Source organism: Pongo pygmaeus, chromosome 14, assembly GCF_028885625.2.
Source record: "Pongo pygmaeus isolate AG05252 chromosome 14, NHGRI_mPonPyg2-v2.0_pri, whole genome shotgun sequence".
Classification (NCBI taxonomy): domain Eukaryota; kingdom Metazoa; phylum Chordata; class Mammalia; order Primates; family Hominidae; genus Pongo; species Pongo pygmaeus.
This window is the reverse complement of record NC_072387.2, coordinates 57,840,426-57,856,639: the sequence shown is the minus strand read 5'-3', so window position 1 is coordinate 57,856,639 and position 16,214 is coordinate 57,840,426. Positions and strand designations below refer to the sequence as shown.

The 16,214-nt window shown below is 48.3% G+C and overlaps 1 protein-coding gene across 11 annotated transcripts in view; it reads left to right on the top strand.

Annotated features, from left to right (window-relative positions):
* Positions 1-6,785, top strand: part of CAB39L (calcium binding protein 39 like) — a 141,747-nt gene extending 134,962 nt beyond the window's left edge. For all 11 annotated transcript variants that reach the window (XM_054445833.2, XM_054445828.2, XM_063650876.1 and 8 more), the window contains one exon: positions 4,450-6,785. In XM_054445833.2, the coding sequence (XP_054301808.2) occupies positions 4,450-4,629 (180 nt within the window). In that variant the 3' untranslated portion in view covers positions 4,630-6,785. The remainder of the gene's footprint in view (positions 1-4,449) is intronic.
* Positions 6,786-16,214: the final 9,429 nt, after the last annotated feature.

Below are 16,214 nucleotides of genomic sequence, written 5' to 3'. Positions count from 1 at the left end.
AAGAGGAGCCTAGGATACTTTATAACCCAGAAGGTCAAAGGTCAGTTCCTCCTTGTCACCCCATGGCTGTAGACCCACCAAGCAGAAGCTTAGGAAACCCTTTTCCTTCTCTGTTATGGGTCCCCTGGCCTGGCTGAGGGGTGGGCTCACTGTAAGTAAGCCATGTGGGCTGCCAAGAGACTGTCTCATCATGAGCCACTCGTGACCACAGGGACGTGCAGTGTTCCCAGAGAGGGCTCTGTATTCCTTAGCGCTTGCTGTGCCAGTGAGTCCACGACCTCTGATGGAAAGAACAGAAACATGAAGAATTTATATATCATATTTACGAACAATTTCAGAACTAAATTGGCCAAATGAACTGAGTATCAGATTTGTGGGCTTTGATTTCTAGTTCTGAACGTCACCTGGTAAAATGTCACATTTCATCAGTTCTCAGAACAAGCATCCTGGGATTAATCTCAGCTTCAGCCCTTGCTAGTTCTGTGAGCCTGGCAAAAGCAATTTTGCAACAGTGTATGTGTTCTACTCCATGCATTTGAATGGTGCATGCTGTATATGCCATTTACCATTTGAATGCATGGAGTAGAATACATATACTGTTCTCATTAAACCTCACAGTTACCTAATGGCACTCAGGTACTGTCATCAACCCCATTTTTCAGATGAAGAAACTGAGGTACAGAGAGGTAAACAAGTTTTGTGAGATCATATAGCTAATAAGTGGTGGTGCTAGGATTTGGGCCCAGGCTGTGTGCTTCTGAGTCTGCGCTGTTAACCATAATACTATGCGGTCAAGTTTATTCACATGACTCAGCCTGTTTCCTTATTAACAGATGAGGATAACAGCTCTTATACCTCAGGGCTGTCGTGAGGGTTAAGTGTTCGATGAGTGTGAAACATTTACCCCCATGAATGAAGACAACCAGCTGGGAGGACTATGAACTGGCCGCCCACGGTCGTGTGTATAGTTGACCAGAATTAGGGTGATGGGGCAGTGACGAGGCCTTGAATTCAGTTCAGGCACTTTGCCTCCAGCAAGCACGAGTCCCCACATACAGTGACAACAGAAGGCTTTCAGGAGACTTGTGCTGACGCTGCTGATGTTCTCCAGCACATTCTCTCCACCCAGACAGGCAGAGGTCCTTTTATTTCTAGATAACAAAACTTTGCTGGTGGACACACCGCTAACATGTAGGAGAGGTGGAATTTGAACCCAGGTTCCAGAGCCGGCGCCGCCTTAGCTCCCACTTGCCCTTACTCATTCTTACTGTTGCTCCCACGTCCTGTCCCGCCCACCTCAGAGCCTGCAGTGGGACAATTCAGTATTCCTGGAATGCTGCTTTTCTTACCACCACGTGTAAACATTCTCTGCCTGACTCATGGACTAGCTCTCATGCCACCCACACCATGAGCCTTCCTGTTCCAAACCCGGAAATGTAATGTCATCGCCACCTCCTGGGATGGGAGCCTCCGCAGTCTTGTATTCCCCACATTGGTACTCAACATCCTAGGGTAGTTTTCTCCTTCTCCACACTTGCTAGGGTGGAGGAACCTTAAAGGCTTAGCCATGAACCCCCCACTGCCCCATAACTAGGCCCTTTCATAGTGTGTTCCCTGTAGAGTTGGGCACTGCACAGCTATGGGACAGGGATGGGTGGGCAGAGGGGGTGCCAGGCAGAGGCGGGAGGCCAGACCATCACATCAGAGAGCTGTGTAGGGCTCAGAGACACTTTGATCTGCATTCTGGTCATTTAGTCCTGTATGTAGCAGTAACTAAGGAGTGTGTCTTTTACAAAATAGTGCACCAGTCAGTATCAGATCGTGGTTTCCACCAGGAGTTCACATAAGAATCTCTGTGGAACTTCATAGAAATACAGAATGCTAGACATCCACCACAGACCTGCTGAGTTGACGTATCTGGGAGGTAGGACCTGGGCAGTTGTAATTTTTTTTTTTTTTTTTTGAGACGGAGTCTCGCTCTGTCGCCCAGGCTAGAGTGCAGTGGCACGATCTGGGCTCACCGCAAGCTCCGCCTCCTGGGGGTTCACGCCATTCTCCTGCCACAGACTCCTGAGCAGCTGGGACTACAGGCGCCCGCCACCACGCCCGGCTAACTTTTTGTATTTTTAGTAGGGACGGGATTTCACTGTGTTAGCCAGGATGGTCTTGATCTCCTGACCTCGTGATCCACCCGCCTCGGCCTCCCAAAGTACTAGGATTACAGGCATGAGCCACCGCGCCTGGCCCAGCAGTTGTAATTTTTAAAGCTTCATATATGTGACAAGCAGTGACATTGGTGACCTCCAGGGAGGGAAGGTGAGAGGAGGACTATTCACATTTGTCCTTTTTGAATTTTGAATTAGGTGATGATATTATGTGTTCAAAAAATAAATTATGTTTAAAAATCATAAGCTCACTTATACTATATGTTGTTTATGTTTAAATATCTATGTAATAGGAGGATAAGGATTAAAATGTGCCCAGAGATGGTGGCACACTGCTGGGGGTGGGAGGAGAAAGGTGGAAGGTGAGGGTTTGGTTCCATTTGTAATGTTTTATTTGATTAAAAAGAGACACTTGAGGCATAATGGCAAAATCTATTCAATTTGTGAGGTAAGTATACTGGATTTGTTATGTTATTTTCTGTTTGAAAGATTTTATAATTAAGAACAAATATTCAAAAGTAAAACAAAGTCAAATATGAAATGTTCATAGATAGCTCCCACGTGCTCCTAGCTAGTGACTTAGGAGAGTGATAGGAAAGATGAAGTGCAAGCCTGCGGCACGTAACAGCAGGGAGTCATTCTGAGAAACACGCTCACTAGGCGATGTCGTCTGTGCGGGAACATCACAGAGTGCATTTACACAGACCTAGGTGGTGGAGCCTGCCACACACCTAGGCTATACAGTGTGGGCTATTGCGCCTAGAGCACAAATCTGTACAGCATGTTACTGTACTGAATACTGCAGGCAATTATAACCCAATGGTATTTGGGTATCTAAACATAGAAAAGATACGGTAACAAAATGGCATAAAAGAGAAAAAATGGTACACCTGTATAGGGAACTTACCATAAATGGAGCTTACAGGACTGGCAGTTGCTCTGGGGGAGTCAGGGATTGAATGGTGAGTGAATATGAAGGCCTAGGACATTACCGTACACTACTGTAGACTTTATAAACACTGCTTAGACTACACTAAATTGATTTAAAAAATTTTTTTTCTTGTTTTAATAATAAGTTAACCTTAAGGCCAGGCCTGGTGGCTTATGCCTGTAATCCCACAGCTTTTAGGAGGCCAAGGTGAAAGGATTGTTTGAGACCAGGAATTCAAGACCAGCCTTGGCAATCATAGTCAGACCTGTCTCTACAAAAAACTTTTTAAATTAGCCAGGTGCAGTGGCATGCACTTGTAGTCCTAGCTCCTGGGGAAGCTGAGGTGGGAGGATCGCTTGAGCCCAGGAGTTCAAGTCTGCAGTGAGCTATGATGGTGCCACTGCACGTCAGCCTGGGCAATAGAGCGAGACCCTGTCTCAAAAATAAATAAATAAATAAAAATAACCTTAGCTTACTGTAACTTTTTACTTTTATAAAAGGTTTATTTTTTAATTTTTTAAAACTTTTTTACTCTTTTGCAATAACACAGCTTAAAACAAACACGTTATACAGCTGTACAAAAACATTTTCTTTCTTCATATCCTTATTCTATAAGCTTTTTCTATGTTTAAAGTTTTTTATTTTTTACTTTTTAAACTTCTTTGTTAAAAACTAAGACATAAACACTCACATCAGCCTCGGCCTATACAGGGTCAGGATCATCAGTATCACTGCTTCCACCTCCACATCTTGTCCCCCTGGAAGGTCTGCAGGGGCCATAACACCCATGGAGCTGTCACCTCCTACGATAACAGTGCCTTCTTCTGGATACCTCCTGCGGGACCTGCCTGAGGCTGTTTTACAGTTAACTTTTTGTTTAATAAGTAGAAGGCGTATACTCTAAAATAATGATTAGACGTATAGTATAGTAAATACATAAACCAGTACCATCGTCGTTGATTATCAAGTATTATGCACTGTGCATAATTGTATGGGCTTGAATTTTATGCAACTAGCTGGGCAGTAGGTTTGTTTACACCAGCATCACCACAGACACATGAGTAAATGCACTGACCTACGATATCACAAGGCAATGGGAATTTTTCAGCTCCATTATGGTGCTATGGGATTACAGTCGTATACATGGTCTGTCATTGACTGAAATGTCGTTATGTGGTGTGTGACTGTATTGATCACCCTCACTGAGAATTAGAGTCAGGGGCTTCTACACATTAATAATATCAGTCACGCATGAAACGTGAGTAGCTTGGGTGGGGTCCCTGGCCTGCACTGCTGTAGCGTGGGTGAGGTCCCTGGCTTGCACTCCTAAGTATTTGTTTCTTTTTGTTTCAGGTGTTTGTGGCTAGTCCTCACAAAACACAGCCTATTGTGGAGATCCTGTTAAAAAATCAGCCCAAACTCATTGAGTTTCTGAGCAGCTTCCAAAAAGAAAGGACGGATGATGAGCAGTTCGCTGACGAGAAGAACTACTTGATTAAACAGATCCGAGACTTGAAGAAAACGGCCCCTTGAAGAGCTCCCCGGCCCCTGTCACAGTCAGTCGTCTCATTTGTCCAGTTTGTACAGCGTGTCATTTCAGAAAGTCATCATTCTTGGGAAGACTTTGGAGGTGCCTATTTTTTTCTGTTGTAATTGTTCTGGGTAGATGGAATATAAACATTTGAATGGAAAAAAATTAACCTAGAATAATATATTCATTTTAGTCAAGTCTGTGATTATTTATGTGAAATCAGAACCATTGTATCAGATGTTGATAAAAGCAATTTCAACTTGCAGATGTGAGCCCCTGGGCACCATGAGCCGCTAAATGGGAGCTCAATTGACAGGCATCATCAAGTCTTCAAGGAGGACTGAGTTCTCAGGGGAGAACTGGGAATGGGGCCAGGGTGCAAAAATGCTTTGCCCGTCTGTAGGTAGACACACAGATCGCTCAGGGCACTGAGAGATCCCAGAAGGTAACGTTAATGTTTTCAGTCATTGTGTGTCCTTTGTTGCTGCCAATGTCTTTGGGCTGTAATCAGTGCATCCACACCTCCCAGGATCCAGTGCTCCCTCTCAGTTCAGTCTCCCCTCACTCCCTGTCCTGCATTCCATCCCAGCTCCTCAGCGTGGCCTCAGTGGGTGCACCCATGCCTTCCGCAGTCCAGGTGAGCAGCGGAGCAACTGAGCAGGAAGAGGATGGATCAAACAAGCGTCACGGGGAATAGGGAACCCACAGGGTGTGACCTGCTTGCTAGAGAACTGTGAACATGTGGCTCTGGATAGAGTCACTGCTGTTCCATACTGACTTCCAGAGGGTGAGTGAGGGACAGAATATTTCCTTCATAATGGTCATGGATGAATGCTTTCTGCTGTAAGTGTCTTTTAGAGCAGGAATCACCGTAGTGGGATGCCCAGCAGGCACAAACCATGGGTCCAGGGAGTCTCAGTGGGGAACTTTTATCAGTATCAGTAACCATTGGAAGGAGAAATGATTCGTGTGTGAAAAAATTCTCAGATCCATCAATAAATTTTTTTCAGAGCCATTGTATCAGATGTTGATAAAAGCAATTTTTTTTCTAATAAGCTGTCATTCTCTAATTGCCCATCACAGTCTTTAGTGAACACATAGAAAGCCTATACAGTTTTGGTCCTGAATAGTCTCTTGCGACTAGGATGATTGAGGTGTTAATTCCTCTTCCTTATAAAAAGGCTTGGAATCAAAAATATTTTAAAAGGCCGTGGTTTTGTTTCAGACATCAAGCATCTAAAACGGGATTTTAAAGTGATATTTTACAAGAATGAAAGGCACAATTGTTGATCTGTATTTTTTACACTTCAGTTTCTAAATCATGAATCGTTGCCTTCCACAGGAACCCTCCCTTTTTACATTACTTGAGTGTTGTGTAGTTTTTCTTCAGCCAGGTATTTCTCTGCCTAGAGAGGTGAAGAGAAATGTGTTCTCCAGGACTGATCCCCTTTGTAGATTTTGTACTGAAGAATTACCTGGCAGGGCACCACCCTTGGCTAGGCCCAGGTGTGTGTTTCTTTCTTGCCTGATATGGACCCCGAGGCAGGTGATGTGGGGCCTGGCGCACCTCCCCGCTTTGGCAGCTGTGGCCTCCCTGGCCAGTGCCCTTGCAGGAGGCCGGCCGGCAGCCTGATGACCCGCACTCTTTAGTCACTGACGTCAGATTATTTTTATAACATTCCCTGACAGTTCAGAGTCCCTTTGAATTGCACTTTGCTGGTTTCACTTATTTAATTGAAAGAGATGAGTGTAAGTATAAAAAATGAAGGTGAAATAACCATTGGAAATGTATTTGGTTACTTAATACTGTTCCACAACATCTTGGGATGTATGTTTTCCTTTGGAGAGTGAGGCCTTGTTATTATTCTTTTCTGATAAAGAAAACATTTTATTTCCTTTGAGCTTGCATTAGCTCTTTCCTAGCAACCCATTATCCCAGCTCAGTACCTTTTAAACAGAAAACTAGAGTCCGGGGTTTTGTTGTGATCTGAATTTGTAAGTTATTAATGTGAAAGGGGGAGCAGGAAGCTCGCAGGCAGATTTGTTTGCACAAAGTTCACTGTAAATACTGTGAGAATTGAATTCTGAAAAGGTCGTATTTAGTGATTTCAAAAGCACACATTTAAATGAAGACTGACTAAATAAAAGATACCACACACTTCTTGGTTGGTTTCATTCCATTGCATGTTGTGTGGCTGTGTTTGTTCTTGCCACCGTTCCAGGCAGGGAAAGCCTTATGCTGCCCCAGGGCCCCAGCACACCTTCCTGTACGCCCCACCAACCAGTGACCCTGCACCCGTCCCATCGTCCAAGCGACACTAACCACCATTGACTAGGCAGCGCCTACTGAACACTAAATCTACACATCCCACTGTTGATGCCTCCCCATACCTGGGAGTCTTTCCCATTTTATAATTGAGGACACTGAGGTTCTGAGTGGTTGAAAGATCCCGAACCTAGTGTGGGATACCCTAGATACAAGCCCACAGTGACCCGAGGCCAATTCCTGTTCTCTCTCTCGCCTTCATTATCAAGGCTGTGAACTACGGATGGTCCAGGGCATCAGAAACCATGTGGAACTCTCCCCCACTGCTGCCTGGGAGGTTCCCCAGCTGGGAGGGTCCTAGCGTTAGGCCAGCAGGGACTGAGATCATAATGTTCTTGGACCAGGGTCTTGGCCAGAGCCAGGCATCTGCCCAGAAGTTAGGATTGCTCCTGGAGAAAACACTCAGGAGCACCCTCCCCTTGGAAATGTCCCAGACCCTCAGCCTCATGGGCGGACCTCCTTTGATGGCTCTGGGGGAGCAATGTGGCTGTCCAAGGAGGGGCTGTGAGCTTTCCACAGCCCCCCTCACCAGCCAGACTGGTTTGTCCGCATTTCCGATGAGACACAGCTGCTGTGAGCCATAGCACAGTCTAGAAATTATATAAGACTGAAAGTGATAGTAACAATGTGAAGGAAAATGAAACTCAAAGATTCCTGGAATCATTTTTAATGTCAAAACATAGTTGTTTCAAAACCGATTTACAAATCTTGCTGGCCTGTTATATTAGAGGACATTACGATTTTATGTCTTTTACTTGTTTTACCATTTTATCCAAAATAATATTATACACGTGGCATGAATGAACACCATCTCTTCATGGGTATTCTTTCGGAAAGGTTTTGAATATCGTATTGGGGGCTTACAGTTAGATAAAGGTCTGAAACATATACTACTGGGAGACCCTGAAAAGCTAGACTTAGTCTACCTAAAAAGATTGAAAAGATTGAAGATGGATGTAAACAAGGTGTGATTTCGTTTTTGAAACATGGAAACTGCTGTTATGTAGCTGCCATAATAAGCAGAGCAAAGCTGAGTGTTCGGCCTGGTCTGCACTAAGCCCGCACAGACATCTCACTCAAGCCTCCACCTGACGGAGGGAAACTTGGACCACAGAGAGGGTGAGTAACTCCCTCCAGATCAGACAGCTGGCTACAGAGCCAGGATTTATGGCCAGGGCTGACCCCAAGGTCCATGTCTTTGGAAACCAGGCTGTGAATTCAGGCCCCTCGGCCTGTTCTTCAGCTCTCCACCCTGGGACAGATAACTTCATCTCCTCCCGGCCCCCACGGAAAAAGGAATCCTGGATACCAGTGCTAAAGGATAACTCAGCGGAAAGATTTCGAAAGCTAGATTCATTCAAGGGGGTAGGTAACTTAACTTCACTTGGTTGTCTGATGTCTGGAAGATCTAATTAGACCTCTGTATAGCATAGGGAAATTCTTGAACTTCTCCAATATTTTGAGCAGTAGTTCAACTTGACATAGGCATTAGTTTCACATCGCAGCGGGGGCAGTGGCTCATGCCTCTAATCCCAGTACTTTGGGAGGTGGAGATGGGGGTGGGCTGGGGATGGGGGGCGGGTATGGCAGAGTGGGGGATCAGGATTGCTTGAGTCCAGGAGTTTGAGACAAGCCTAGGCAACGTAGTGAGACTTCATCTGTAGAAAATAAAATTAAATAATGAAATAAAGTGTTAAAAAATTTTTTTCAGATTGCAGTTCTGCACCTGCTTTTGTTTTCTGGGCTTTCTTTTTCAGTTGGACATAATATTAGCTTAGATTTCCTGACAGGAGCAATTGTCACTCAGCCAGCCGTTCCACCATTTCCCAGTGATCCCAGCACCATGGGGCTACAGAGGCTGAAGTTCATGGTGGATGCACATCCAATATCTGCTAGGGTCCCCGCCCTCCCTCATCACTTCCTCCTCATGGAGGAGCATGTGCAGTTACAATACCCTAAAATAAAGTCGCCATCAAAACACACAAAAAGCCGCAACCCCTTTACCATCGACCAATGTAACACAGATGCAATTTAATCACTCCACTGAGAGCCATCTGTGTTACTTTAAAATGCTGTGATCATAGGGCCCCTTTGGAGAATATGTTGCAATATACATTAATAATTTATCCTTTAGGGAAGGCTGGAAAAAATAAGATCACTTTTAGTTTTAGTTCTGATATTTAAAGCTATAAAATAGCAAAAATATGTATTCAACTACTCATTTATTCGTTCATTTAACATCTGGGTTGAATTCATTCTCCTTGCTGGTTAGGGATGGATCCTGGGACAGGACACCGAGTGACACACCGGGATTACTATAGGCCTCCTGTGATGGTGGGAGCTCGTGGGGCAGGGGAGTCAGAGGCCTTTGTAAGTCCGTCCCCTTCAGCTGGCACTGGGGCCAAGTCAGCAGAGAAGGGAGGATAGACAGGAGGTGAGGAGCCCGGGAGAAAGGGCAGATCCCACTGCCGACCCCGAGGACATGGTGGACCTACAGAAGGGCAGGCACCCTTCAGTGCAGAGCCCCCCTTACTGGGCCCACTGTGGCGAAGCTGAAGGGGGAGGTGCAGGGAATGGGGAACCCTGACAACAAGGGGAGCCAGAGGTCTCTGACAACGCCAGCCAGCTGCGACCACACCGGCCCCGCCCCAGTTCACCTCCCCTCACAGCTGACACGATGTGCTCTTGGGACCAACCCTAATTCATCACCTGCCGGAGAGGGAATTGTGGAAACGCACTCATGCTTAGCGAAACAGACATTGCAGATGCCCCCAGATGTGTTCTGCCCTGGGGAGATGCTGACATACACCCTCCTACCATCCTTTCCCATCTTGGAGGCGTCAGGTCCCTTTTCTCTTTGAAATGTCATCTACTCATGAGAGGTTTGTGTGGATTAACTAGAACCACCTGGACTTTGGGAACGGCCACACCTGGACTGAAATCCTGGCTCCATGGCTAGCTGTTCCCTCTTGAGAATCACCGAGCTTCTGGGAAACAGGCCAAAAGAGGACCTGCCTCACGGGATTGTTGTGGGAACCAACGAGGTAAAGTAGGTGACGTGCTGGGCTCAGATTGGGCGCCCACGTTAGCCCCGTCACCAGAGCGAGAGACTCCCACTGCAGGGAGGGCCGTGGGCACGAAGCGTGGCTGGAAAATGATGAGGCGTGTGCGCTTGTGTCCGGTGCATGTGGGGATGTGAGAGGGCCGGGAGGGAGCCTTGAATGCGCAGCTAAGGGTCTGACGCCATCATTAAGGCGGCTGGCCTTTATTCAGGAAGTGACCTGAACACCTGCGTGTCTGGCGGGGAAAGCTCTGGAGCCGGCCCTGGAGGGGGAACAATGAGGGAGAGTGGAATGATGAGCGCCTGCTGGTAACAGCAAGCACGAATTCGGTGCTGCTGTCAGTCCCCCTCCAGATGCTTTAGAGTATTAACATCAGTCTTCAGAACCACCTTATAAGGCGCGTACTGTGATTATCCTGTCAACCTAAATAACAACCAGAGAGTGGCTCTCAAAGAAAGTGATGTTTACTCAGGAATAGGGCACTGCCAGGGAGTATGCCTGCCAGAGTAAAAAGCACATGTGCCTTCAGGGAGGTGAAGGAAGGCAAAGGTTTTTAACAGGAAAGTGAGGACTGTATTGTTGCTTTGAAGTAATGATCCTTGGCTACAAGGGTTAATTGCAAGAGGGACACCAGTCCAAGGCTGGACAGGCAGTTACTGGGCAGGTGTCCTCCTAGAAGCATTTTTTGTGCAAGGTTGCAGTTTTCATAGTCTCCCGTGGTTTTTGTTATTAGGCATTTATGCATGAGAATATTTCTCTTCACGGCCTTCCCTTGGCTCTATTTGTCAGGATTTGCTTTTAACAAAAGTGGCTCCATTCTGATTCTGACATCTTTCACAATCCCAATATTACAGACGTGGAAACAGGGACTGAGAGGGTTGCTCGCCCAATTATACAGTGAGCAGATGGTGGTGCAGGATTTAAACCCAGAGCCCAGAGGCAGCAGCCATAGAACTTGGGAGATACTTAGGATTTACTATTGACCAGGCATAGCTGAACCATTTCTGGAGGACATGGGCCTGTGGCGTGGGTGACCTGAGTAGAAGGTGATGTGCTCAGCCAAGACAGGGAGCCTGGGATGGGGGGCAGAGGCACACGAGTGTCCTGTGCCTGAAGATGTGGCGTGGAGATGTCCAGGCAGTCGTTGGACAAATGAGTCTGGGGCTCAAGAAAGACGTGGGCCAGAGGCACCGATTTGGGGGTCACTGAGATTTAGGGAGCAGCTGAGGTTTGGGTGAAGAGGAAGCGATCCATTCCTTGCTGCGATTCAAACCTCGGGACCCACCCACCCTTTCACCTGCCTCCATTTGTATTTTAACCTTATCTGTAACCTACATCCCACCTCAATCCGGGGTGATGGGGGTGGCTGGGCAGCAGGGGGACCCCACGGTTCCCATGTCCTTTCTCCATGGCAGTGTCCATGCTCAGTCTAGGTCTCCACCCGGCCTGGGTGCACGCAATATCATCCCAAAGTCTGTATTTGATCCAGTTAGTTCTGAGGGCCAGTTAGTCATTCAGAGGCTTGTAACCCTGTTATCCCAGAGACCAGGCTGACCAGTGTTTTCATAAAGTGCCATCAGGACAAAGGGTGGTTGAACTCCAGGCCAAGGCCTAGCTGTGTCACCCCAGCCCCGCCCTGGAGAGGTCTTGACCAGGACCACAGCATCAGGGACAGATGATGCTTATATAATCACAGGACTCTTGGGGAAAACGGGCAAGGCCCTAGGTGCAGACTGGTTCTTCTGCAGGGGAAAAAGCCTCTGCCCTTTTCCCTGGGAACTGAGCATGACATTCCCATGGCTGTGACCTGCTGGCCTGGATGAATGAGGCTCTGTGCTACCGAGGGTGTGGGAGGAAGGAAGAGGGTGTGCCTGCAGCTGCCCGGCGGCATCTGGTAGCACCAGGCATGTCCTTCACCTTGACCAGGGACCATTTCCAAGCCGGGTGGCTTTGTTCAGTTGTCAATGTGCTATGCCCATCAGAATCAAGGTGTGGCACGTGACCTGCAGCCAGGGAACAGGCACCCGGATGAGAAGACCAGGGCAGGGCGGGCATGACAGTTTCCCTCGCACCTTCAATTCTCTTTTTGGGTCTTGGCTCTTCTTTCTAATGTCTTCACAAGTTTTCAGGTAGTTCCTGCACAAGACGTGCATCACCCGTCAAAAAAGCACCATTTATCCCTCAGCTGCCCCTCCAGCCCCTTTTCTGTCTCTCTGCCCTCCTTCAGGGCGAAATTTCTCCAATTTCTCCATGAACGGGCTACACCTCCTCACCTGTGATGTACCTCACAACCCACCCGTCTCTGGCTTCCCCACCTCCCTGGAAGATGCTCTTCCCAGAGCTATCCAGGGCCTCAGAGCCGCCAGATCCAGTAGCGATTTCCTGTGCTCATCTGACCCGTCAGCAGCAGGTGACAGAGCTGGTGGCCTCTTCTCCAGGCCCTCTCATCTCCTGTCGCCCAGGCAACCTCACCCTCCTGTGCTCTCTCAGCTCAGCCTCCTCCACCTCACAGCCGAGCACCGAGCACCGTTGTGCCTGGGCTCAGTCTCCTGCGTGTCTCCTCTCCATCTCCCCATCTTCCTGCAAGGCTTCAGGTCTGTGGTCTGTGGTCCGTGCGTGCCCCACCTCTGTGGCTCCAGGCCGACTTAGGCAATCTCCAAGCTCATGCATGCACTCACCTGCTGGCTGGATGCCTCTCAGGCTCCCTCTCTCCAAGGTACAGTTCAAAACACAGCATGTGACTTCCTGTCACTCCCTGCACCTGGCTTCCCCAGCTCTGCTGATGCCCCTGAAATCCCCCCAGTTGTTCATGCCAGAAACCCAGGAAGGCACATGAGTTCTATCCGCCTCTCACCTGCAGCCAGTTCATCAGCATTTCTGCTTTTGAGACTTGTGTCCCATCTGAGCAGCTCTCTGCATCTGCATGGCTCCCACCTGGACTGCACCCCATCTCTGCAAGCGTCCAAAGTGATCTTTTCATAGATCGCATCTGGTCATGGTTCTCTCCTGCCCCCAAATCCTCTAGTGGCTTCCCTTGCTGCACAGAATCAAACCCAAAGCCCTGACCACTGTCCTTAAAGCACACAGGATCAGGCCGAGCCTTCCTCCTGCAACAAGTCCAGCAAGCCTGGCTGCTTTTCCATCCCTCCCAAAGGGCCTTCCCCCATACCATTCCTTCTGCTGGGAATAGTCTTCCCAGCTTTCTTCACTGGCTGCTGCTTCTCATCCTTGCTCTCTCAGCTTTAATACCCACTTCTGGGCTTCCCAGGCCCAGCACAGGAGACTCCCGCCCCAAATACCGGCTGCCTCTCCACTAGGGTACAAAACTCCAGGGCAGGGGCAGTGTCTGTTTCCCTCATGAATGTATCGCCAGGATCTAGCCCAGTGTCTGCGACATAGTAAATGCTCTATCGTGAGTGAATGTATGACTCATTCTTTACAAAGCACAATTTCACTTTCCTCTTTCTCTCCTCACTCCCTGGCCCCCTCACATCTTCCAGGCGACCCTCCCTTCCCTCCCATTCCCTGCCTCTCCCCTCCTGTTGGGTGGCTCCTGCCATTCTGTCCCCTGCCACTCTGCCCTCGTTCTGCTCAGTTCACTTACTTTCCTCTGTCCCCTCCTTTATTCCCTTCAGATGTCACCTTAGACCTTTATCATTTCTCATTCTGAACCAACCAGCAGCCATCCAGTTCCCTTCTTCCTCCCTCTATTCCACACGGATGCTGGAGTGACTGCTTTAAGATGCAAATAGGGGCTGGGTGCAGTGGCTCGCGCCTGTAATCCCAGCATTTTGGGAGGCTGAGGTGGGAGGATTGCTTGAGCCCAGGAGTTTGAAACCAGCCTGGAAACTGTCTCTACAAAAATGAAAATAAAAAATTAGCCAGGTGTGTTGGTGTGCACCTGTAATCCCAGCTACTCAGGAATCTGAGGCAGGAGGATCGCTTGAGTCCAAAAGGTGAAGGCTGCAGTAAGCCGTGATCGCGCCACTGCTCCGCAGCCTGGGTGACAGACAGAGACCCTGTCTAAAAAAAAAAAAAAAAAAAAAAAAAAAAGCAAATATGATCGTGTGGCCTCTTTTTAAAGTCCTTCTATGGCTCTCTATTGCTCCCCAGAAGCGTTCCTAAGGCCCTTCGTGGTCTCTGCCAACCCCCTACTCCTCCCTCTCCTTGCCCACGAATGCTACAACCATCTGCAGCTCTCCAGTGTGCTACACCCTCCTCTGTGCCCCTGCCCTGGAAACTCCAAACCCCCTAGAACCCAACAGTGCTCACATTTCCTCGTTTCACTTCTAAGCGGCACCTGCATCAATTTCTGGGACATGCAGCCCTCTAGTGGCTAAAACAAGTAACAGTCTTTACTGTGTTCCTGGTGGGCCCTCTCTATTCAACATTATTGATGACTTGGATGGGACACAAGTAACGCATTGATCAAATGCCTGAGTGACCCCGGTCTCTGAGAGCGACGCCCAATTAGTGTCTGAAACAAAATTAACAAGCGGTAGGACAAGCTGCAGTGTTGGGTGCAATCTGACCACGCCTAGATTTAATAAGGATAAATGTGAAGTCCCACACTAAGGTCTGCAAACAAAACTCCAGCTCTGCAGGTAGAAGCATGGGTGCCCAGACAGGGGGTTCTGGTGACCCTAATGCCCTGTTGGGCCGCATCGCTTCTCGCCTGGACTCCTGCAACACCTCTCTGGCGGGAGCCCTGGCCACTATCCCCTACGCCAGTCTTTCCTCACGTGCTGGTGATCATTGCTGTGAATCAGGCCCCCGGGGGAGCTGTCTAGGGGCGTGCACACACAGCTGCACCTGGGAAGAGACGCAGGCTGGGAACAGTTGTCAGCACTTTGGTGGTCCTCGAGGTCCTGGGAAAGGATGGGGGCCTTGGAGAGGAAGCAAAGAGGTGAGAGGGCCCAGGAAGAGCCGGGAGAGGAGAGGAGGAGAGGTAAGAAACACAAGAGCAGGTCGAGGCCGACAAGAGGTAAGCGTTATGAAGCCAAAAAAGGAGAGTTTCAGGAGAGGTTGATGCTGCACACTGAAGGCCCAGGGCCCAAGCAGGGTTAGGCCAATAGGAGTTGGGGAGCACCTTCCCATGGGGAGGGGGAGCAGAAAGACAGCAGTGGTTTGTGGAATAAACAGGAGGAGGATGTTGAGAAAACTAGCACAGGCTTCCAAGTAACGAAGGGAAAGGAACCCCGTGGGGAAAGGGAAGCTTTTTGAAAGTTGGGGAAATGTATTGCTTAGCAACTGCAGCATAACCAGCCACCTGAAACGCAATAACTTAAATAAAACCAATGTTTTCTTCCTAAGTCTGTGGGTTGGCTAGGAGTCACCTAATCTCGGCTGGGCTAGCTGGGGTGGCTCTGCTCTGGATGTTTGGTGATGGCAGAAACGCAAAGTGGAAACACACAGACTTCTTGAACCTAATGTCGGAACTTGCACGAGGACATTTCCACCTCATTCTATTGAACACAAAGTCAAGCAAGGGGAAACAAGTTCCACCTGCTGATGGAACTGGCAAACATGTGAAAGGGAAGGGTGAAAAATTGGGGCCACTGATGCCTTCCACCACAGGAGACATGCGGAGTTATAATGGGAAGAACGAAGACATCAGAGGGAGAAGCTGGACAAAATGAATTGCATATTGTGCCGGGCACGGTGGCTCACGCCTGTAATTCCAGCACTCTGGGAGGCCGAGGTGGGCACACTGCTTGAGTTCAGGAGTTCGAGACCAGCCTAGGCAACATGGCAAAACCCCATCTCTACAAAAAATACAAAAATTAACGAGGTGTGGTGGTGTGCACCTATAGTCCCAGCTACTCGGGAGGCTGAGTTGAGAGGATCACCTGAGCCCAAGAAGTCGAGGCTACAGTGAGTCGGGATCACACCACTGCACTCCAGCCTGGGCAATGGGAGTGACATCCTGTCTCAAAAAGAAAAGAAAAAAAAATGAAGTGCATATTGGGAAAATTATGAAAGGCATTGAATTTGGAGCAGATTCATGTTCTGGCTCTACCAATCATTAGCAGTGTAGCCTTGGGTAAGTTGTTTAACCTGAGACTCCATTTCATTATCCGTACAGTGGAAATGCTAATCCCTGCTTCACAGTGTGAACATTTAATGAGGTGAAGTAAAAAGTGCTTCACTGTAAAATGCAAACCTAGCTACAATGACGCAGTAAGTTTCCAGGAGAGGT